This window comes from Mustela nigripes, chromosome 13 (genome assembly GCF_022355385.1).
Source record: "Mustela nigripes isolate SB6536 chromosome 13, MUSNIG.SB6536, whole genome shotgun sequence".
NCBI classification, from domain to species: Eukaryota; Metazoa; Chordata; class Mammalia; order Carnivora; family Mustelidae; genus Mustela; species Mustela nigripes.
The window spans coordinates 31,303,915-31,329,485 of NC_081569.1; the positions used below are offsets into that span (position 1 = coordinate 31,303,915).

The window sequence follows — 25,571 nt, forward strand, 5'->3', positions numbered from 1 at the left end:
CTTGATCCCAGGACCCTGGGATCATGACCTGAGCCAAAGGCAGAGGCTTCAACCCACTGAGCCACCCAGGCACCCCAATCCATTTTTCTATTGAGTATTTGTCTTTCTTCCCCCACCCAAGTTTTTAAGAGTTCTTTAATATTAGGGATATCAGGTATTATATGTGATATATGTTGCCAATGTATTAATTCACTATATTATTTTGCTTTGTCTTTCCTTATTGTGCCTTTTGCCATGATATATATATATATATATATATATATATATATATGGTAATATTTTTATGAGATAACATTTATCAATCTTGTATTACCTCTGGCAATACCTCTTTTAGTATTTGCATGGTTATGTACATTTAGTTTAGATCTCTGACTCATCTGGAGTTTATTCTTGTGTACGATATCAAGTATAAATCTAATTTTTTCTTTATCAAAATGGCTATCCAGTTGTCCCAGCACAATTTTTTAAAAAATACATCTTTACTCCAGTAATTTGAGACACCATATACTTTATCATATACTAAATTGCCAAATGTAGGGGCGCCTGGGTGGCTGTCATTAAACACCTGCCTTCGGCTCAGGTCATGATCTCAGCATCCTGAGATCAAGCCCCACGTCAGGCTCCCTGCTTAGCTAGGAGCCTGTTTCTCCCTCTGCCTCTCCCCTTCTCATTCTGTGTCTCCCACCCTTGCTTGTGCTCTCTCCCTCTCAAATAAATAAAAATTTTTTAAAAATAATAAACAAATAAATTGCCAAGTGTATTTGAGTCTATTTCTGAACTTTTTTCCCCACTGGCTTCTTTTCTTTCTCTCTCTTTTTTTAAGATTTATATTTCAAAAAGAGAGATTTATTTATTCATTTGAGAAAGAGAGTGTATACATGAGCAGGGTGGAAGAGCAGAGGGAAGACAAGCACAGTCTTGCACAACCATGAAGCCCACTTGGTACTGGATCTCATGACCCTAAGATCAGGACCTAAGCTGAAACCAAGAGTCAGTCACTCAACCAACTATGCTACCCAGGTGCCCCCTGCAACCCACACTGGTTTATCCTCTAATTGTATACCAGTACTATACTGTTTTAATTATAGAGGCTTCACAGTATTTTTAATATCTGTTAGGGAAAATTGTGAACTCATGGCAATAAATTAGACAATTTGGATAAAGTGAAAAAAATTCCCTGAAAGACAAAAACTATGAAGGCTCAATTAAGAAGAATTAAGTAATCTGTTTAGCCTTATCTCTATTAAGTAAGTTGAATTTGTTGTTGAAAACATTTCTACGAAGAAAATATCAGGCCCAAATGGCTTCAAAGAAACATTACAACAAATACTTAAGGATGAAATTAGTCCATTCTCCACAAACTTCCAGAAAATTAAATAGGAAAGACTACTTCCCAAATAATTTATGAGGTATAAGGAACACTCACACTTTGCAGAAGGAAATACAAACAGTTTAACTACTTTGGAAAACAGTTTGGCAATAAAACTAAACAGATACTCAAAATACCATCCAGCAATCCTGTTCCAAGACACTTCACAAATGAAATAAAAATATGTTCACACAAAACCCTCTAGGCAAATATTTCTATAGCAGCTGTATTTGTAATAGCCAAAAACCCAAATGTCCTTTGGTGAATGGGTAGATGAATGAGCTGCAGTATACACACACAACTGAATACTACTCATCAATAAAAAGAAACTCAAATATACAACATGGATAAATCTCAAAAATATTACACTAGGTGAAAAAAGCCACTCAAAAGGTTACATAATGTATGCTTCATTTAAATGATATTCTCGGGGCATTTGAGTGGCTCAGTTGGTTAAGCATCTGCCTTAGACTCAGGTCAAGATCTCAGGGTTCTGGGATCGAACCCTGTATCCAGTTCCTGGCTCCTCAGGGAGCCTGGTTCTCCCTCTCCCTCTGCCTGCCACTTCCCCTGCTTGCGAGCTTGCTCCTACTCTTTCTCAAATAAATAAAACCTTAAAAATATATAAATAAATGATATTCTCAAAGAGACAAAACTATAGGTAGAAAAAAATCAGTGATTGCCAACAACTGGAAGTGGAAGAAGTGGTTTACTACAAAGTCAAGGTCAATTTTTGAGACTGATCAAGCTGTTCCATACCTTGATTGAGGTGGTGGTGGTAGTCACATGACTATTTTCACTTGCCAAAACTCCCAGAACTTTATGTTTTAAAAAAAAAAAAAGGTGAATTTGACTGTATGTAAACTACGCATTACCTATACAAACACTAATCAAAGCAAAACTGGAACAGCTCTATTATCATCAGACAAAGCTGACTTCAAATAAGGAATATTATCAGGAATAGAAGAGAGACATTCCATAATGATAAAAGAGCCAATTCACCAAGAACTCAAACAACCCTAAATGTTTTTGCATCCAACAACAGATCTTCAAAATACAAAAGTAAAAATTGATAGTTTTCTTTTTTTAAGAGTTTATTTATTTGTCAGAGAGAGTGAGCACAAGCAGACAGAGTGGCAGGCAGAGGCAGAGGGAGAAGCAGGCTCCCTGCTGAGCAAGGAACCTGATGTGGGACTCGATCCCAGGACGCTGGGATCATGATCTGAGTCAAAGGCAGCCACTTAACCAACTGAGCCACCCCGGCATCCCAGAAATTGATAGATCTTTAAGTAGAAACAGACAAACCCATAATTACATGTGCCTACTTCAACACTTTTCTCTCATTAAGGGTTATCAGTATCTTCTCGATAAGGATATTAATATCTGTGCCATTAAGTACAAAGATGAACAACATTATCAAACAACTTGACCTGACATTTATAGATTACTCCATCCAACAGAACAATACACCTTTTTTTCAAAGCACATGGAATATTCACCAACATAGACCACATTCTGGGCCATAAAACAAATCACATAAAGTATGTTTTTTAACTATAACTAGAATTAAACTAGAAACCAGTAACAACAACAACAAAGAAATATCTGGAAAAATCCCATATTTAGGGAAATTAATCAATACTTTTCTTAATTGTACATGGGTTAAAGGGGAACACAAAGGAAATTTTAAAATATTCAGAAGTTTATAAAAGTCAAAACATTTGAAACAGTTAAACAGTGTTTAGAAGGAAATGTAAAGCACTAAATGCTTAAAACAGAAAAGACCTCAAACCAATAATCTGTTTCTACCTTTAGAAACTGCAGAAAGAAAAAAGAAACTGCAAATTAAACACAGTATTAGATAAGCGCAGACATCAATGAAATTGAAACAGAAAAGAGAGAAGAAAAAATAAAATCAAAAGTTGGTTGTTTGAAAAGATCAGGAAAGTGGATAAACCTCTAGCCAAGCTGACCAAGAAAAAAAAGACAGCAGACATAAACATCAAAATCAGGAACAGAGAGACTACCACAACACATCCTAAAAGGAAGGTCTAAAAAGACATTAAAAGAAAACTACAGGAGTATCATGACCTTTATGCCAATAAATTTGATAACTGAGATGAAATGGACAAAATTTCTTTGAAAGAAAAACATTACTAAATCTCTCCCTGAAAGAAATACATATAATCTGGGGCACCTGGGTGGTTCAGTGGGTTAAGCCTCTGCCTTCTTCTTAGGTCATGGTCTTGGCGTCCTGGGATCCAGCCCTGCATTGGGCTTTCTGCTCAGCAGGGAGCCTGCTTCCCTTCCTCTCTCTCTGCCTGCCTCTCTACCTATTTGTGATCTGTCAAATAAATAAATAAAATCTTTTTAAAAATACATACAATCTGAATAGCCCCATATCTATTAAAGAAACTGAGTTTGTACTTAAATGTCTTCCAACAAAGAGGAAATCCAGACATAGACTGCTTCGTCGTCACACTCTAGCAAACATTTAAGACACAACACCAATTCTATACAAAGTCTTCCAGGAAAGAGAAGAGGGAATAGCTCCCAACTTGTTTTGAGGCCAGCATAACCCTGATACCAAAAAAAAGACAAAATCATTGCAAAAAAAAAAAGAACAATAATAACAAAGACCAACAGCCTTCGTGAACAGAGCAAAAGTCCTTAACAAAAATTAGCAAATTGAATCTAGTAACATGTAAAAAGGTTAATATATCATGACCATGTGGGGTTACCCCAGGAATTCAAAAGCCAGCACAACATTCCGAAGAGTAAATGTAATTCACCATTCTGACAGATAAAATCTTGGGCTGTGGAACCCAGAAATTAAGGAAGGTTAAAAGGTATACCCTTGATATTTTAGGTGCCTGTGACACTTCTCTGCACAACTCCAAAGGTATCATTTAACTGTAGTCATTGTATTCTACATGAATGATATCCTTCGAACTGTAAAATGTAGTGGTATTGCAAATGTGTAAAATGGGTGACCAAAAGGCAATTAGACTCTGTGCTGGACTAAAAGAAATAAAAGATCCAGATGAAGAGATTTTTACCTTCCAGATATTCCACTTGGTCTGGTTCACACCTGAAATATTCTGTTTAGTCCTGACCTTTATACTTCCAGGGGGAACAATGAATTTCACCAGAGAACCAAAGCAATAATGGCAAAGAGTTCTAGACATTTCATACAAAAAGAGTTGAAAAAACTGGAAGGCAAACACTACACTTCAATAATTTGCTTATATCTTCTATGTCCTGAAGACTGCCAATCCCTGAGGGCAGAATCCATGCCCTATTTATCTTTGTATTCCCGACACCTATCACTGGTCCTGGAACTGGTAAGTACTCATGTATGAAGGATTCAAGAACAGGAAAAAACAAATTTTAATCACAGAAATCCGAAAGTGGGAAGAAAGGATTAGATGGGGCACTACAGCACTGTTACTTCCTTTTTTTTTTTTTAATAATTTTTTAAATTAACATATAATGTACTATTAGCCCCAGGGATACAGGTCTGTGAATTGCCAGGGTTACACACCTCACAGCACTCACCATAGCACATACCTTCCCCAATGTCCATAACCCCACCACCCTCTCTCCCTCCCCTCCCCCGCCAGCAACCCTCAGTTTGTTTTGTGAGATTAAGAGTCTCTTATGGTTTGTTTCCCTCCCAATCCCATCTTGTTTCATTTATTCTTTTCCTACCCTCCCAAGCCCCCCACATTGCCTCTCAACTAGCACTGTTACTTCTTATAGCATAACGTGTCAAATGTGACCCTTTACCCCATAGCTATCAGCTTTGTATCTCATTAGCCTGAATTGGGGACAGGCCAATTTTTTACTAGTATATACTAATTAGAGCTCTCCTGGACTGGGAGTCAGTCAAACCATGGAGTCTGACTCTGGAGGAAGATGGAAAGAACACTGGAGAAACAATCATAAAACCCACTAGCCCCTAGCTACCTAACTAGCCAAATACATCAGCATTTAAACGGAATGAGAAACATCACAGCAAGATGGGTCTCATGTCCAGAAATGATGTAAAAAATATTAGCAACTATGTTAGATATTATAAGAAACACCTAAGCTTCACAAATAATCTAAATTATAAATGTAATGCTCTTTCAATGAAAGAAGTATTCCTGAAAAACTCTGAAAACAAGTTCTGAAGGCAATCATATGTTCCAACAACTTGTATTATAATTTCAGAGGAACAGAAATTCCCCAAGTAAGCTAAACAATTTACTGGCAAATGAAATTTAAAAATCTTAGCAGACAACAGGAAAACACATGCTGCAAAAGGATGTATTGCCTGTTAAACATAACTCATAATGCAGACAAGAACTACACCCATGACCCTGGATAAGTCATGCCCCTTCCCTCAGCCTTGGATTTCCTCATCTAGAAAATTAAATAGATACATGGGTAAATAATAAAATAGATGGTCTTTTCTGCTAAATAAAAAGTTTGGGTATTTTCTAAGTTTGTTAGACATTAGACATGCTTATTAGACATCGACGGAATATCCAATATAGTACGCTGCAATTTGATACAAGCCTTACTAAGACTTTACTATAAGTTAACAAATTAAGGAATCCTATTCCTCTAAATAAAATAGAACATATCTCTATCAGATTTTTAAATGCAGTTCTTCATAGTATATGCCCTTACCTAGTCTTCACAGACTCAATTTTCATAAAACCTCATACTTACTTAACACAGACATGAGATTATATGAGGTCTGATACGTACCATGGGAACTTCAGTGTTTTTTTCCACAAGAAGAAAATACATATTGACATAATAATAAAGGCCCATTTAAACATATTTACAGGCAAAATCAATCCCAAAATATTTAACAACTCCATAAAATAAGAGCATGGTGTGGAGGAATATTTAGACAATTACTGCTTTTCTCCAAAAGTCACATTTTTAAAAGCTCTAATGCATACACAACAAAGAATCAATAGAAATTCTGTGCAAATAGACACATACAATGAAACTGCAAACCAACCTTTTTTTAGCCGGGGTTTCCGAGATTCAGCAGATGCAGGAAAGGGAGTTCTCTGAAAACAGAGGAGTCTATGTTAAACCATCACCATAAATTTTGCTAACTTAAAAAAGCATTCAAATAATCATAATCGGTAGCTCTCCAATCATGCAATTAATCCATTAACTACACACAGGCACAAAGAAAAATTAAAAATCATTTTTAATGTGGTTTAAAAAGCAAATATCAAGTCATACATTTGCTATCCAAACTATTACTAATGTATAATGCATACTTATAATATATACTTATGTGTAATATATAGTTATACATATTTTTAAGGTTTTATTTATTTATTTGAAAGAGAGCATGAGCGGGAGGAGGGAGAAGGTGAGGAAATCTCAAGCAAACTCTAGACAGAGTGAGGAGACTGATGTGGGGCTTGATCCCATGACCCCAAGCTCATGACCCAAGCAGAAACCAAGAGTCAGACATTTAACCAACTGAGCCACGTAGACATTTAACCAACTGAGCCAGCTAGACACCCTGTGTAATATATAATTATAATGCATAAAATGTGCACAAATAAATGTACTAAGTTCTTAGGCACTGCATATTACCATTATACTTAATGCTATACATCTTAACAACCAAACCAAAAAAGTAGTAATTTTGATAAAAAGAAGTTTATGAGTCATCTATACAGAAATTACCTAGCACTCAACTCAAGGAGTTGGGTTGCTGTTTGTTTTTTAAGATTTACTTAATTCAGAGAGGAAGCGAGCAAGTATGAGCAAGGGGGAGGGGCAAAGGGAGAGGGAGAGAGAATCCTCAAGCAGACTCCCTGCTGAGCATGTAGCCCCATGCAGGGATTGATCCCAGGACCCTGAGATCATGACCTGAGCTGAAATCAGAGTTGGCTGCTTAACCAAATGAGTCACTCAGCGCCCCTATGAGGGAGTTTTTTTTTAAAGGGACATTACTGAATATAGTAAATACTATCTTATGCTCTAACTTTGCAGGAAATCTTCAAATGGATTTTTCTTATAACTACTTCCTATGTTACATATGATATGGTAAGATATAGGCAAAAATAATGGTTGAAAATTTCCAGAAGTAATGAGAGACACTAATCTTTAGATTCAGAATGCTCAACCAATCCTGACCAGGTTAAATGAAAATAAACCCACACTTGCATATATCACAAGGACCTGCAACCAGAGACAAAAAGTTCTTAAAAGCATCCAAAAAAAAAAAAAAAAAAAGTATCACCAGATGAGCTATACAGAAAAGACAATTAGACTGACAGCTGGGATCTCAACAACTGAAAATGGTAAATAAGACATGATAAGAAAAATCAGTCCCATGTCTCAGGTGCTAAGTAAAATGAACGTTAATCTAAACACAAGGTCAGCGAACTATGGCCTGCAGGTCAAACAAATTCAGCCTGTTTTTATATGACCAACAAACTAAGAATGTCTTTTACATTTTTTTAAAAAGATTTTATTTATTTACTTATTTATTTAGAGAGAGCGAGCGAGTGAGCACACATACTTGTGTGAGCAGGCAAGGGCACGGGGGAAAGAATCTGAAGTAGACCAGGGAGCCTGATGCAGGGCTCAACTCCATGAGCATGAGATCATGACCTGAGTCAAAACCAAGAGGGGTGCCTGGGTGGCTCAGTGGGTTAAGCCGCTGCCTTCGGCTCAGGTCATGACCTCAGGGTCCTGGGATCGAGCCCTGCATGGGGTTCTCTGCTCAGCGGAGAGCCTGCTTCCTCCTCTCTCTCTGCTTGCTTATGATCTCTCTCTGTCAAATAAATAAATAAAATCTTAAACAAAACAAAACAAAAAAGCCAAGAGTCAGACACTCAAACAATAGGGCTACAGAGGCATCCGTGTTTTTACATTTTTAATGGTATTTACATTTTTTAATATTTTTTAACTCCTGAAAATCATATAAAATTCAAATTTAAGTGTCTAAAATAAAATTTTATCAGAACACCGTCACACACACGTTTATTTATTGTCTATGGTTGTTTCCACACTACAACTGCATACCTGAGTTACTTGCAACAGAGACTGGCTCACAAAGCCCAAAATATTTATTACTGGCCCTTTTAAAAAATGGTTTGCCAACCTCAGATCTAAACTCTTACATCTATCAAAACTAACTTTCCCGGCACCTGGCTGGCTCAGTTGGAAGAGAATGTGACTCTTGATCTCAGTGTTTTAAGTCTGAGCCCCATGCTGCGTGTAGAGATTACTTAAAGAAAAAAAAAAAAAAAACTTAAAAAAAATGTTGTTTAAATAAACTTTTTAAAGGATACACATTAGGAAAAAGGAAAAGAATCCCAGGGGCGCCTGGTTGGCTCAGTCATTAGGTGTCTGCCTTCGCTTCAGGTCATGATCCCAGGGTCCTGGGATCAATCCCTGCATCAGGCTCCCTGCTCCACGGGAAGCCTGTTCTCCATCTCCCACTCCCCCTTTTTGTGTTCCCTCTTTCACTGTGTCTGTCAGAAAAATAAATAAAATCTTAAAAAGAAGAAGAAGAAGAAGAAGAACCCCAGAATGAAGGAGTGGAATGAGCAAAGGAACTGGTAAAATATGGAAGTATTCTAAACATTCACTGACTTAATAACACAAAAGTGTAATTTGTGGTGTTGAGAAACACAAAAACTACAAAACTGAACAAAAGCTGCATGAACTGGCAGAAAGCAAAGGGTAATAAAGCATTTGATAATCCCTACATTACTGAATTTTAAATTTGAACTTTCAGTTCAATATGTAATATTAAAAATTATATATAAGTTACAAGTAATTAAATGAGAAGAGGAGAGAGAAAAAAGAAACTCAGCAAAAAAGAAAAAAAGAAGGCAAGAAAAGAAGGAGAAAAAAATCAAATTCTCCAGTTAAATTATCAGGATAGATGTTTTTAAAAATCTAGACGTATGCTATTTATATAAAGACACATCTAGGGCGCCTGGGTGGCTCAGTGGTTGGGCCGCTGCCTTCGGCTCAGGTCATGATCTCAGGGTCCTGGGATCGAGTCCCGCATCGGGCTCTCTGCTCAGCAGGGAGCCTGCTTCCTCCTCTCTCTCTCTGCCTGCCTCTCTGCCTACTTGTGTTCTCTCTGTGTCAAATGAATAAATAAAATCTTTAAAAAAAAAAAAAAAGACACATCTAAAACAGAAAAGCAAAGTAAATGATAGAAAAATTTACACCAGGAAAACAGAAACAAAAAGAAAACTAAAGTAGCAATATTAACATTAAACAAAACAGACTTCAAGAGACAAAGCTTTATAAGGGAAATTAAAATGAATTAAGAAAGATAGAAGACTAAAATGAACAAGGCAAATTTTAAAAACCTCTAGAGAAAATATAGGCTAGGGAAAGATTACTTCAGGAAGATATAAAAGCACAAACCAATTGAGAAAAGATCTAAATACTCAACTACATTAAAATTAAGAACTTCTGTTCCAAAAAGGAAGGGAAGACAGAAAACTAAGAGCAGATATTTGCAATACAAAACCAAAAAGAAAGAAAGAAAAAAAAAGATAAGGATTAACAGCCAGAAACTGTAACTACAAAACAAACAATAAAAAGAAAATAAGAAAAATATCAAAGTAGAAAAATAAGCAAAACATGGGGTTCCTGGGTGGCTCAGTCAGTAAGGTGTCTGCCTTAGGCTCAGATCATGATCCCAGGGTCCTGGGATGGAGCCCCACATCAGGCTTCCTGCTCAACTGGGAGTCTGCTCCTCCCTCTCCCTCTACCCCACCCTCTTCTTCTGTCCCTCCCCTACACCCCTCCTGTTCTCCCCTCACTAGCTCTGCTCTCTCAAATAAATAAGTAAAAATTCTTTAAAAAAGAAAAAGAAGAAAGAAAAAGCAGCAAAATACATGAATCAGGCATTGAACAAAAAAGGAAAAGGGGCAACCACTACTGCCTCCACCCCATTAATAATCAGGTAAATGTCAGTTAAAATAACATTAAGACTTGGGATGCCTGGGTGGTTCAGTCGGTTAAGTGACTGCCTTCAGCTCAGGTCAGGATCCATGTCCTGGGATCAAGCTGTGCTCAGCTGGGAACCTGCTTCTCCCTCTCCCTCTGCTTGCCACTCCCCCCCTCTGCTTGCACTATCCCTGTCAAATAAAGAAATAAAAACTTAAAAAAAAAAATCTCAATTAAAAAAAATCAGGGGCACCTGGGTGGCTCAGTCATTGGGCGTCTGCCTTTGGCTTGGGTCATGATCCTAGAGCCCTAGGACTGAGCCCCGCATAGGGCTCCCAGCTCAGCGGGAGGCCTGCTTCTCCCTCTCCCTCTGTCGCTGCTTCCGTTCCCTCTTTCACTGTGTCTCTGTCAAATAAATAAATAAAATCTTTAATTAAAAAAAATCACCCATTAAGTATTAGCGAGGTAACATGCCTGACAGACCCCTGCGATCATCTAAAGGAAAGTGATCTTGCAATAACCAAACTTTTTGTCTAGTATAACTTCCCTGTTCAACTCCTTTCTGCCTATGAAAGCCTTCCATTTTGTACAGAATGAATGCTGTAATCATTAATTCATTAAGTCACTAATTGATTAATTCATTAATTACTGAATAAAGCCAGTAAGATCTTTAAAGTCTATTCAGTTAAATTTTGTTTTTTAACACTCCACTCCATATCTAGCTTTTTTAAAATGTATACCATCCCCATCAACATATACAGTGCTAACACTTTTTTTAAAAAGATTTTTAAAATTTATTTATTTAGCAGAAAGAGAGAGTGAGAGAGGGAACACAAGTAGAGGGAGTGAAGGAGGGAGAAGCAGGCTCCCCACTGAGCAGGGAGCCCAAAGTGGGGCTCCATCCCAAGACCTGAGCTGAAGGCAGACAACGACTAAGCCACGCAGGCATCCCCAGTTCTAATAACACTTTTTTATAGCTGCATAATAATTTTCAGAATGGAAGTATCAGAAGTCATCTATTACCCTATTAATGGGTATCACCTTGTCTCTGGCATTTTGTCATTATAAACAATATTGCAATGAATACCCTTGCACTATATGCCTATATTCTGCTTTTATTTCAGTGGGATACTGGTCTGTTGATTGACTGAATGAGACTGTTAGGCCCTTTTAATTTTATTACAAGATACCAGATCGCTTCCAAAAAGGGCAGAAATTCAAATCTCCCTGCAGCAGTAATGTGAAAAGCTGAAATTACTACAAATAAAACACTGCCAGCAATAAACTTGACAATAATTAAAACGAACAGCTTAACTTCAGGTTCAAGTGCTACAGTCATACTGAACAGCCATTCTCTTTAGAATGGAATTAGAATTTAGAATTAGATTCAAAAGTAATGGACAATTCTGCCATCAGAGAAATCAGGTTCATATTCTATTTATGATCATATCTGCAATGAGCACTAGAGAATAAGCTCTATTTACAACACAGTGTTAGCAGTATAACTTACATTTCTGTAGATGAACTATTTTCTTTCACGTTTCTAATATCTAAAACCCAGTAACACTAATCATGCTATTTATTTATTTATTTAGTTTACAGCTTAAAAGTCTTTGCTTTGGGCCTCCTTCCCTGTATTCAGAATTGTATGATTACACCAAAAATAATCTGACTTCTCTGGACATGAAAAATGAATAGAAAACAAAACCCACTGATAGACAGTATTGGCCTTGCTCCTTAACGGCCAAAACTAAGTTGTAAAACCGTCAGCCCAAAACTGCTATTTTGTCTCCTGTATTTGCAAGGTTGTTTTTCAAAGCAATACGTTCCAAATAGATAACTAATAAAGTCATTCCTTTTTTTTTTTTTTTTTAAAAAGAGATCACAAGTAGGCAGAGAGGCAAGCGGGGCGGGGCGGGGGGGTTGGCAGGGGGAAGCGGGGACGCTGAGCAGAGAGCTAGATGCGGGGGCTCAATCCCAAGAGCCTGAGATCAAGACTGGAGTCGAAGGTAGAGATGGCTTTATTAGGGGCACCTGGGTGGCCCAACCCACTGAGCCACCCAGGTGCCCCTAATAAAGCCATTCTAACAAGTGAGTAGAACATGCTTTGAAACCGAACATTAAAGCAAAGCAGACACGTTTTCACACTTACAACTTTACAGAAATTAGATCCAATTATAAATATACACTTCATAAATAACTACCACTGGGTTATCCCGAACTTATCTGGACTACTTTGTATTAGCAGTTCTGTGGAGTCTAATTAATGGCTAACTCAAGCTTCAGCTGAATCCCCAAACAGCCCTTTCCCAAACTAAATTACAACAGAGAAAACATGGTCCCGACCCACCGGCAGAAGGCAGTGACGCTCAAAGTTGCCAGGCTCTGTCATAATCGACTCCTAATCCAGGGGATTAACACAAACTGTCTCTGCACAAACGGTAGTGCTTCCTTTCCAAAACTCGTGAGAAGGAAAAGAAAGGACTAGGAAAAGAGCCATTTCTGATGAAAATCTCCCTTTTTCGTCCAGCGCACCCCAAAAGGGACCACAAGCCCAGCACAGGCCCAGCGCTGCAAAGAAGTCCGCCTTACGCAGGCGGACCAGCTCCCAGGAGCGGGGCCATGTCGCCCAGCGCACCCCGAGCGGCTCCAGATCCCGCTCCGCATTCCTCACGGGGCAACCGACCGCCAGCCTGCCTCGCCTCTCCGCTCCGCCCCGGGCGGCGCTACCCGGCCTGGCGGCCGGGACACTAAGGAGAACCTTTGCGCTCACCATCGCACGCCTCTCCTCAGCCATCTTGGCTCCGCCCCCCGGCTTCGCGGCCGGAAGTTGGTCGTTTCCCAGACGACCAGGCAAACGGAAGTCATGGAGCTGGGGAAGCTGGGAGGGGCCTGAGCGGCGAACCAAAGCGGTGGTTGGGCAGGACGCTTCACCTGGGAGGGTTTTCGGGAAACCTGGACAGGGTGTTTTGGGGCTTTACCCACCGCTTGACGCTATTGGGCCGGGTGAGGGAATACAGAGGTTCTTTTCCTCTAGGGCAACCCCTGACCGCCCTGGGCACTGCTAGAGAAGCTCGGGACAGCGCTGGCTGGAATGGCCAGACAGTTGAGAAGGCCTCGCAATCCTCCCGCCACTTTGCGTTTATTTCAGTCCTTCCGGGAGTCCTGGTCCCCAGCCCCTAGGGTAGAAAACCCCATTCTCGACTTAAACAAAAACCTCGTTTCTTAGCTTTCCCTGAGGTCTTCGCCTCATCAGGCTCCCAATCTCTACGCCAGAATTTGCAAATCCGCTGCCGGTGGGCTGCATGTGATGTTTTTATTGGAAATACTTAAAAACCAGGAGATTTCACAAGAAAGCCAGAAACCCGGCCTCGGGGCATGTAAAGATACAATGGACTTCCACTCCCAAACGTCAGTAAAACATGTGAAAAACCACTTGGACTGTCCATAGGTTCGCCATTTTGCCGCAATCCACTTCCTGACACACTTAAGCCGTTTTACGTTACCCATCTGGCTCCTGGTGTGGTGAGTTAAAAGCTTGGATTTTCCCGGGTGTGATCGTGGAGATAACAGGTGGGCTTTGGAGTCAAACATAAGTTCTGAACTTGACTACGGCATGACATGAGCCAGTCATTTCTTGAGCTTCATTCATTCTCGTACCTGGAACTAACCAGGTAGTGAACAAAACTAACAAGATCCCTGCACCCACAGCACCGACCTTAAAGCAGAGAGAGGAAATCAGACATTAATAACATAAGCAAAATTTATGAAGAAGCAGTACACTAAATAAGAGATACAAATGACTGTTAAACATGAAAGTGTAACTTTGCAAGGAAGAAAAAACATGCAAATTAAAGTTTCCAAGAGATACTTTCCACCTCTTACATGGCAAAGAAAAGAATTTTCACTAACATAGTTGTGAGGGAAACATGCATTTTTCATTTGTGGCTAGTTGGAATATGACTGATACAATGTCCATTAAGAGCAGTTTGGCAGTAACTACCAACATTTAAAATGCATATAACCTTTAATGCCCTTATTTCAATTCTAGGAATTTATTCTGTAGGTATTTTTGCAGGAAATGACTTTACATACAAAGTTATTCAATGAAGCATTGTTTGTAATAACCAAAGCCTGAAAACAACCCAATGCCTAATAATTGAGGTTAAAAATTTATGGTAAGTCCGTATTATCTAGTATGTGAAAAGAGACAACTATTTACATATTGACATAGAAGAATTGTCAAGATACATTATTAACTGATAAAAACAAGGTGCAGAAAAATGTATATAGTATCTGTGTTAATAAAGAGAAGGCAAAAAGTGAGGAATATTATGCACATAATTGCTTGTCTACTCAGAAAATATGTTAGATATCCAAAATGCTAAAAGTGATTACTAGTAAGGAGAACAACTGGATAGTAGAGGAACAAGGAAGAGACTTTTTACTCTATACCTTGTGTACAATTTGAATTTTTTTTACCAAGTGGATGTATTACCTATTCCTATTAGAGAAAATAAAATTAAATGAAAAGAACCACATAACTATATAATTAGAAGGTTGGTAAATGCTAATGGAGAAATACGGAGTAGAAAGAGCAAATAACAGGGAGATCCAATATAGACTTGTTTGGAAAGAGTAGTTTCCCTGGATAAGAGGTTTTTAAAAAATGAAATCTAGGAGATAAGGCATTAGCTTGGAGAACAAGGGATGAGGAAGTGGGCAGCCCTGGGAGAATCCTAAGGCAAAGGAAGAGTTTGTGCAAAGGCCCTGAGGATGGAAGAAGTTTGGCCAGTTTGCAGCACAAAAAGACCAGTATGACTGGAAAGAAGAAAGGGGAAGGGAGTTGGTTGCAAGAGGTGGAGAGGTAGGAAAGACTAGTGGTGTAGATCCACAGAGCTCATGTGAGGGATTTTATTCTAAGGGCACTAGAAAGGCACTAGAGAGTTCTGAGCAAAGAGTGACACGGTCAGACTTAAAGAGTTCGTGTTAGGTGCATCCGGCTGGCTCAGAAGAGCATGTGACTCTTGTTCTTGGGGTCATTGAGCCCCACATTGAGCGTAGACACACTAAAAAAAAATAATAATAATAAACAGTAAAAATAAAGAGTTCATGTTAGCTAATGAATCAAGAGGGGGATAAGGACTGATAATCTGGGAGAGACCACATGATAGTGCAAACAAAAGACAATGAAATAGTTCATTTGACTAGAGTGAATAGATTCTCAAGGATGTTAGAGGCAAAACAAATTTCCTGTGCTATAGAATTGGATATGGGAGAATGAGAGGAGGGATAGATATCACAGGAAATGACCAGGTTTCTAACTTTAAAAGCAACTGGATGAAAAATAGTACAGTCAATTACTGAGATGGGAAGTCTTAGGGAAGATGTTGGTGGAAAACTCATAGGCACACTTCCCAATGTATAAAATCTCCCTGAAAGGGGTCCTGTGAGGACTACATGACATTCTTAATGCCTGTGTTATTAAATAAATATATATTGTTACTATTGTATGTTTATATATCTCTCCTTGGATCCCAGATCTTAGGAAACAGATGGAGCACTTTTTGTGCAAGGGCCTTTTTTGTAAGAAAGTATGTTGATTTCTCAAATTAATAACTAAGCTTAATGTGCTTTAATTGTGTAATTAGGAACAAATTCCTCAAAAAAACATAGTATCTTCACAGGAAGATCCCAGAATTACATAGACACAATTCTTATATAAGAAATGGGTCTTCATTTCCCTTAGAAATCTTCCCTGGATGTAATTTTGCCTATCAGGATCATTTCAGTCATACAGCTGGTTAAGGCATTCCAAACAAAAATACATTCGTCTTTTTCTCTCCCATGGTAGGGCTTAAGGAAGCAGGGGAAAGAAAGAGCTACACCCCCGAAAAAGAAAAGAAAAGAGGAAAGGAGGGAGGAAGCGGGGAGGGGAAAGGGTCTGTGCTAATAGGGTCTAACAGCCAGCTTTGTTCTGATGCCACCTTCTAGGCAACTCTAGCACAGCACCTAACGCCTCTTATGTGGTACTGAGCCTCCCAAAATTCATACCACCAACTCCTAAGGGTCAGCCAACACCTAGGAAACACTATAAAATAACGAGAAGCTCCATGGACCTTCATGGAACATTTTAAATATACCCATTCCTGATACTACAGATATACTCAACAGTGAATGTGGACAAAGGACTATACATTGCATTGTGAGAAAAAATACTGGCAACAACTCAAATCACCGGGGATTATTTACATAAACTGAAGTACATCCATACTAACCCACGTTATAGCCAGTAAAATACTTCAAGATGGTGAAATGATTATATGAAAAAAAGTAAAGTAAAAAATATGGTATGCTTCTGTTTCTTAAAAAAATAAGGTGGGGAGAGATTCACATTTTGTAAATAGAATTAAGAAGAAATTGCAAGAAACTGATAATGATGTTTGTCTCCGTACAGGGAGCAAAGAGGGCTATGGGAAACAATGGGAAGATGACTTATTTTTCATTGCTTACCATTGAATAAAATTTGACTTTTTATTATTTATTTTTAATTTTATAAATTACTTAATAAAATATGTAAATGAAACCACTTTGAAAATTCTCATTCCTAGAATTCACTTCTGATTTGGATCTTGAAAATCACAAGGTCCTATCCTAGCAAACAAAGAAAAGGACGGATCAGCTAGAAAATCAAAAATCTTTTAAAACCCATCAGAAAGATAAGGACATAAAGAAACATAAATGAACCAATCTCCAGAAAGTGCTACGTCCTTCAGAGGAGAGAAAGACCCATGGCTGTTCCTACTCCTGGCTGAACTATGCTGGGAAGAGGAATCCACCATAGGGGAATAATGAGAAACCAGATGAAATTTAACAAAATTTTAACAGGTCCATATAGACTGGCATGACATTTGCAACAGGAGGACCCAAATCCACAGAATGGGGTCTGCACCCATTCACCAATCTTATCTCTTGGGTCTTAACCAGGTATGGGGAGATAATAGATGAAAAGTGGGAGTGGGGTAGGAGAGTTGAGACAGATCAGTCCTGCCTAAGAGGTTAAGTGGAGCCTCTCGCAAGTGCAAGAGACCCTTTAAATGAGGGCACAAAGGAGGAACACTAAGAAATCCATCAGAGGTACTCTTGAAGGTTAAGAGTGGGGCAGGAGAGCTGAGAGACTCGTCCCCAAAGCATTGTGGGCATTATTCCTTAAAGGCTAGTGTAGGACACATGCAGGAACTGAGAAAAATACCTTCCAAACCCCATTCCAGTGATCAAAAAAACCTGGTGGCTAGGTCAGTTTTTTACATTGAGACTTCTCACCTTTCCAAAGACTGATGACTTTGCTGAGAAGCTAAGTCAGATTTCTGGAATCTTGCCAACGTCCCAAACCCAGGACTTACTGAAGGGAAAGTGCTGATTCTGCCTTCAAAACATTTAAAACTAATGGTGGATTTAATTAAAATAAAGCCCATACCTAGGTTAACTGAGCCACTACTCAAGTTGGTTGAAAGAAAAATGGGCATGCCCCATTTTGCCCCATTTTGCAGATCAGATCCAATTTCTATTTTTTATGCAAAATGTCCAGCATACAATCAAATCAAAGGCATGTGCAAAAGCAAGAAAATAAGATCTATGGTAATGGAGGAAAGGTTCGATAGAAGCAGAATTAGAGACAACCTAAAGATCAGGATCTTTAAAATATCTCTGGTTAGAATGTTAAAAAAATCTGGTGGAGGCCAAATACTGGAATCAATAGATAAGATAGGGTTTTTTGAATAGTGATGATAAAAATGCTTTAAAAAATCTAGTGGAAATGTGGACAATGTTCATGAAGAAAGGGGAAATTTTAGCAGACACATGTTAACTACACAAATATAATGAAGTGCTAGAAATTAAAAATACAATATCAGAGTGCCTGGCTGGCTCAGTCAATGAAGCCTGTGACTCTTGATTTCAGGATTGTGAGTTCAAGCCTCACACTGAATGTAGAGTTTACTTTTTAAAAAAAAAGTTTATTTAAAAAAGGAAAATACAGTATCAGAAATAATTCTTTAAATGGAGTTAACAGGAAAGCATTCAGGAAACTTGAGGACAGCTAAATGGAGAGTATCCAAACTGAGAACAAGAAAAAAGAATGTTGAGATCTACAGGATAATATCAAATCATCTAATATATATGTAGTTGGAGTCCCAGGAGGAGAAGAGAGGTGAGACAGTATGGAGCAAGAGAAATATTTGAAGAGATAATGGACAAGAAATATTCAATATTAGTGAAAAACATCAACACAGATCCAAGAGATTAGGTAAAACTCTATACAAGGAGAAACAATTTCTAGTCAATCTGCTGATTATCAAGATAAAGAGCCAATGTAATCATGGGAGGGGTGGGAGGGTGAACATACATTACCCACAGATAAATAATAAAAATAAAGGATGACTTATGACCAGAAACAAATGAGACCTGAAGATAGATAAATGACTCCTTTAAAGTACTGAAAAAAGAAGGAAAGGTCAACACGGAATTCTAGGGGCACCTGGGTGGCTCAGTGGGTTAAGCCTCTGCCTTTGGCTCAAGTCATGATCCCAGGGTCCTGGGATTGAGCCCCGCATCCCCCTCTCCCTCTCTGCCTGCTTCCCCCTTGACCCTGCCTGCCTCTCTGCCTACTTGTGATTTGTCAGTCAAATAAATAAAATCTTTAAATAAAAAAAAAAAAAAAACACACAGAATTCTATATCCAACTAAAATACCACTCAAAGGGCACCTGGGTGGCTCAGTGGGTTAAGCCTCTGCCTTTGGCTCAGGTCATGATCTCAGGGTCCTGGATCGAGTCCCACATCAGGCTCTCTGCTCAGCAGGGAACCTGCTTCTCCCCACCTCTCTCTCTGCCTGCCTCTCCGTCTACTTGTGATCTCTGTCAAATAAATAAATAAAATCTTAAAAAAAAATAAAATAAAATACCACTCAAATACAAAAGTAAAATAAAAATATCCTATGGTGGTGCCTGGGTGGCTCAGAGGGTTAAACCTCTGCCTTCAGCTCCATGATCTCAGGGTCCTGGGATAGAGCCCCGTATTGGGCTCTCTACTCAGCAGGGAGCCTGCTTCTCCCTCTCTCTGCCTGCTTCTCTGCTTACTTGTGATCTCTGTCAAATAAATAAAATCTTAAAAAAAAAAATCCTATGATATATAAAAGCTGAGATAATTCATCTCCAGAGAAACTACAAGAAAAGAAATGCCCAAAAAAAGTCTTTCAGATTAAAGAATGGGGAGTCTAGAAATAACCACACATAGTCAATTGATTTTCAACCAAGATACCAAGTCAATCTAGTAGGTGAAAAAAAAATTTTAAAACAAATGTTGCTGAAACTGGATATCCATGTTGAAATAAACCTCATTTTGAATACAAAAATTAATTTGAGATAGATCATATATCTAAATGTAAAACTCCAAAGATGTAAAGCCTAAAACTACTGAGATGGATCATACACTATCCATGTCAACATAAAACCCCAAACCCCAAAACTTAAAAGAAAATATGTTGTGACCTGGAGGTCATACAACTATAAAAGAAAAAATCAGACTATCAAAATAAAAATTCCTGCTCATCAAAATATCCCAATAAGAAAGTGAACAGATAACCCATTGTCTACAACCAACCACCACCAAAATCACAGTACATATATCCATTATAAGGACTTGTATCCAGAATTCACAGAATAATCATCGTAAGACGACAATTCAATGGGAAAAGACATGAAAGATACACAAATGTAAGGTAAGCATCTGAAAAGTGCTCAACATCATTAATTATCAGGGAAATGTAAATTAAAATCACAGGTTATTTCATACCGACTAAAATAGCTAATAAAAAAACACTAGCAACAGTAAATGCTGACAAAAGATATGGAGCAACTAGAACTCTCATATACCACTGATGGGAATACAAAGTGGTAAGCCACTTTGAAAAACAGGAAGGCAGTTTCTTAAAAAGTTAAACATACACTTACCATGTGACTCAATAATCTTCTGCTGTTAGGCATTTATCCGAGAAATTAAAACGTGTCCATAAAACAAAATTTTAAATTTATATAATAATATACATAGCAGTCTTATTCATAATTGCCCCAAGCTGGAAACAACCTAAAAGTTCGTCAATAGGAGAATGGACAAACAAATGGTGGTATATTTACAGAATGAAATACTACTTAGCAATTAAGAATGATTTACCAGAACATACGATATTGTTGAATCTTTAAAGCATTTTAAGTGAAAGAAGAGTGAGATGCAAAACAGGACATATTGTATGATTCCACTTACAGGAAGTCCAAAAGCAGGCAAAAAAAATTCTTTAATGCTAAAAATTAGAGTCGGAATGGGAGGAAGATTATTTGGAAGATGCACAAGAGAACTGCATGGGATAATGGTAATGTTCTGTATCTTCTTTTGGGTTGTTATCGCACAGGTGTATACATTGTCAAAACATCAAACTCAGCATGTAAGATGTGTTCATTTTATGATATATTGATTTCTATGTATCAATTTAAAATATGAGTGGAGGATTCCTATTCCAGGAACATCTGTCTCCAAACCATTACTGACCTATCTGATTTGTTCTCCTCAGTGTCTGTTCAGGGCTAGGCCTCTAATTATAGAATTTATCTTAAAGAACACACAACTGAGTGTCTCAAAGAAATAACATTTAGAATCTATGAAGCAATTTTGTTGAAACAATAGTTTATTTCCATTGGTTAGTGGGCAACCATTTGACCATCGTTAAGGCACTGACTTGTACTAATGACTTCAACGTAAATAGATGGTATAATAATTAACCTACTCTATTGCAAGCTATTAAAAAAAGTAAAAATTAATTCTTCAAAGGCATGTAGAACACTATCACTCTTTGATATTTGCAGCCATGACCTTCACAATGTTTCAGAACAGTTGCAGGATTTTTTGATACAAATTCGTTTCCTATCCAAAGAAGGCATCTTTTCCCAAAGCTGTCAGACACTCAGTTATGTTTCCTTCTTTACTAGAAAATGTTTTAGTATTTGCTCTAGTAATGTAGAAATGAACCACAAGGCAGGGTTATATGGTAGGAATTTATTAATGAGCAAACAACTTTGTTCATACCAGGAAGACCAGCAATTAGGTTATAAATGAGCATATGCAAGAACTTACAATTTTAGAGCATTCCATCAGAATGTCTACTGCCCAAGTAGGCCCACAAGAGGTGCTCCATAAATGCTGGCTATCGTTTTATGCCGTACTCCCTCTGAGCAAATGATGTGACCTGCAGAGGGAGAGTACACACAAGGAGCCTCCCTGTGAGAGTAAGCTGGGAAATTCATTGAGTGTATTTATAATCTAAAAACAAGATTGTGTCCCTCAGAAAATTTAAGATGAAATCCTACTTTGCATGTTTGCTCAGTCCTCAGTAATCCCACCATGGCGCACTGATTCCAGAGAACCAAATCCTCACTGTACAACCCCTAGTCACAATTCTAAGAAACAGCCATTTAACGCACACTTCAGTGGCTTCTAGGGCATAGCTTTGTTCTTCTACATACAGAAACCAACTTCAGCCATCAGAAGGCAAGCTAAAATCTACAAAGCAAGGGTTCAGCCTAGAGAGCTCTCTGAAGAATTAACTGTCTACTATACAGAGTTAATTTAACATTCCTACGATCACCTTCAAAACTCCTAACCTGAAAGTAACTTGAATACCCTATGGCAAAAGCAGACAGCTTGAAAAGCAAATACCAAACTTTTATATAGGTGCCAAAGACACCAAGCTGAGCAATGTTACTCTGTGCATAGGGAATCAAGTCATCAGCTCACAATAGGTTAAGACTGACCCTCTGAAGAGGGTTTGAGAATATGAAGCTTGCTTCTTAACTCTAATTAAAACACTAGGGTGGTTCTCAAATATGAGGCTGAAAAAGGCATACTTTGTGTCCTTCTTAGTAGAGTATCTGAGGCTAACAACAAAAGAAACGCTTTGAATGAAGAAAAGCCAAAAAGAACAACTGGTCATTGAGTCTCCAGGGCAATCTTAAGGCTGGAAATCCCTTAGCCAGTGTATATAATTTTAGCAGATACTTTTGGCCAGGCTGTCTGAAGCAGCTATTGATAAAATACTGTAGCGGTCAAAATATGCTTCCAGGTTGCCACTGTCTGGGGAACCTTGGCAACCCATTGAGTCTTTATGTTGAATCAGTGTTAATAGCTTCCCGCAAACCAGGAGACTTCTTTGTTCACTGCGGTACCTCCAGCAAACAGTGCCTGATACCGTGGGTATTCACTGAAGGATTTTAGGTTTGAATTTACATTCAGCCATATACAAAAGGAATACCTCAGGAAAATTATTTTTGAGCTTCTGTTTTCTTATAAAATGGATATGGTAACGTCTATAAGATTTTTTTTATTTTTAATTTTTAATCTACACTACACCCAATGTGGGGCTCACTCACAACCTGAGATCGAGAGTCACATGCTCTTCTGAGTCAGCCGGGATTGTGAGTTTAAAAAATACAGGACCTGAAGCAGTAAACACTAAGTAAGTTAGCCATAATTGTCTATGATATATTAATACTTTGTATTTATTTTAAAAGAAAAATTTCGGGGCATTTTGGTTTTGTCAAAGACTACTTTTGTGACATGCAGCTAGCAAACCATGACCTACCAAATCTGCCTCCCAACCCAGAGGGGTAAGCTCTCAGGAACCACATTTGTAGAGATGATGCTGGCTGTTGGTTTCTCTCCACAGTTAATATGTGACACCTAGAGCTACAGGGTTGCTGACAGGAAAAGCCGAAGCTGTTACAATGATTTGGATATACAGATGATACACAATGCCAGTTTAGTTCCTGGATCCAATCCCATCCTGCCTTTGGGAGTCTACAGGACAGCTCTGGGTGTTTGTTTGGGGGATTTTTGGCCTAAATTAGTACTAGCATGCTTATTATTTGTAACTAGACTTTTCCAACTAGTTTTCTTTGATTCTCAAAATAACCCCATAAAACAGACAACAGAGCATGATGGAATGAACACATGGAATTAGACAAGCACGACCCTGCCATAAACTAATTTTTGAGTGAATTGTCTATGAACCTGTTTTCTCATTTATAAAATAGAATAGCAATGTTTACTTTGTTTTAGGGCTGCTTATAGGATATAGATAAAATAAGGCATCTGGCAAGAAGCACTCAGCAAGTTATAGCTCCTATTGGTATCCCCATTTTACAAAAGAAAAGCCCATAAAAAACTATGAGAAATTTAATATTTTTTCCACCACACCACATGGGGAATAAAAACAGGAAAATCCACCGTTTTAACACACGAGAATGAAAGCAACAGTGAGAAACTTGAGACTCAAGTGCTCTGAATTTAACTCTGAGTGATTAAATGGAATTATACATGGACTTGGCACAAATAGCTTAATGACAGCTTTGCTTATAACCCTTCAACTACCTTTGCTCAGACTCTAATTTACTCCCCAGATAGATCTGTCTCCCTTGGGAATAGAATATATTGCCAGCTTATGTGAACTTTCTACTCTGCTTGTCGTTTCTATTCTTCTTTTGGTTTTGTGAAATGAATTACGTTTTCCAAGGTGGACTACAAACCAGAAAACTGACAAAAAACAAATTGGGCACTTTGCACTAGACCCTTGGAAGACAGCAAACCACAAAACCTAGTCAGAGCCTACAGTATAGCCCTTTCCTGAGCTTGTGAATTTGCCACAGGATCATTGTCCTTTATGACCTAGAGTGCTCACCTATACTCTTTCCTTGAAACTACACACATCTAGATCAACTGTCCCAACCTTGTCTGCATGTGTCAAACTGTGTTGCATAATCATCAGGAAAGGGGTAAGGATACTACTGATACCTAGGACCCAACCAAAATGATTAAATGATAATTGCTATGGGGTACAACCTAGGCATTAGTTTTTGTTCTGCCTTTTAAGTGATTCCAGTGTGTCAGACGGACAGTGGCGTTCAGTAGCAAACACAAGATTAACATAAATTGCAAAACAGTATGGCCCAAGTTTTTTCTTTAACCTACATTTAAGAATATTGTGAATTACCAACATCTCCAAATTGAGAATTCACGTAATGTGTATTTCAGGTGCTCCTCTCAGTGCCCACAGTAGTCTATTAAAATATTTACCTGGCTATTGGAGATATGATTTTGGGATGCCTTACTTGACACCCCTGGATTACTGTAATAAAGTTGTGCTTTTGGTGCTGCCAGAGCTGCTACATATCAATGTGTGTGATTGATCTATATGCTAATTGACTCCTACTCTGTAAATGGCCCTAAAGAAGCATATCTGTAGTTTCAGATTTAGTCTGAAAACTGCTTTTCAAACAAATTCTCATTTTTCCCAACCTGCTACTGCCTAGAGAAAGGCTAACAGTCGCCTTAAAAAATGATTTAATTTCACAATAAGCAACAAATTAAAACTCAGAAGTTGTCTGTTTACTCCTACAATAGGCACTATTTATTTCCAGTTCAGCATTTCCAAATTAGCAATTTCATCTTGGGAGATTAAGAAGCAAAATACTCAAAATGAACCAGAAATACATCAACTTTATCCCCAAAGAAACCTGACAAAATCTGAGGGGCCAAAATCTGAGGGAACACCTTTTCCTGTTCCTGAAGGAGTCATATGCCATCCATTTCCAAGAAATGCTGAGAACAAGCAAATTTCAGCTGTTTTGTACATTTTCGGTTATCACTTATAAAACAAATTCTGTAACAAGTTCCAACAGGCTATCCAAAATTCTTTATATTAAAAACTCACTTGAACAAATAACTAGACCAATTAACTGCAAATTGCTTTGCCACTGTATCAAATCAAAGAATGCTGAACCCTTTACTCTCAACTATCACAAATGATGGTCTTCCCATGAGGACAGTCCTAATCAGCAAGGTGGCAATAGCTATTCTTTCATGGCTGGTTTCATTTAATTGGGCAAAACACAGAGCCACATTAGTTGAAACTGCAACAAATCAAAGATCAGAGACAGTACTTAACATTCCTCGAACAGTAGCAGTGACAGGCAGGCATTTATATAATCTCTTATGTGGTTTAAAAGCACAATGCTGTAGTTAAGAGCTACTTTTCCTGGTACTGAATGCTAGGTCATTCTGAGACCAAATTAATATACAAAGAGGTAGTACAACCTTGATGAGTCGCAGATAGAAGAAACTGAAATCTTGGGCAAGTTACTTAACCTCAT

General features: G+C 38.2%; 1 protein-coding gene across 3 annotated transcripts in view; it reads right to left on the reverse strand.

The window, feature by feature from the left end:
* Positions 1 to 13,149, reverse strand: part of BBS4 (Bardet-Biedl syndrome 4) — a 56,643-nt gene extending 43,494 nt beyond the window's left edge. The window contains exons 1-2 of one of the 3 annotated variants that reach the window (XM_059371887.1): positions 13,092 to 13,149; positions 6,390 to 6,441 (exon numbers count right to left, since the gene is read on the reverse strand). In XM_059371887.1, the coding sequence (XP_059227870.1) occupies positions 6,390 to 6,441; positions 13,092 to 13,115 (76 nt within the window). In that variant the 5' untranslated portion in view covers positions 13,116 to 13,149. Of the gene's footprint in view, positions 1 to 3,566; positions 3,714 to 6,389; positions 6,442 to 12,668; positions 13,057 to 13,091 lie in introns of those variants that run through there. The other 2 variants (XM_059371886.1, XM_059371888.1) reach the window with 2 other exon arrangements.
* Positions 13,150 to 25,571: the final 12,422 nt, after the last annotated feature.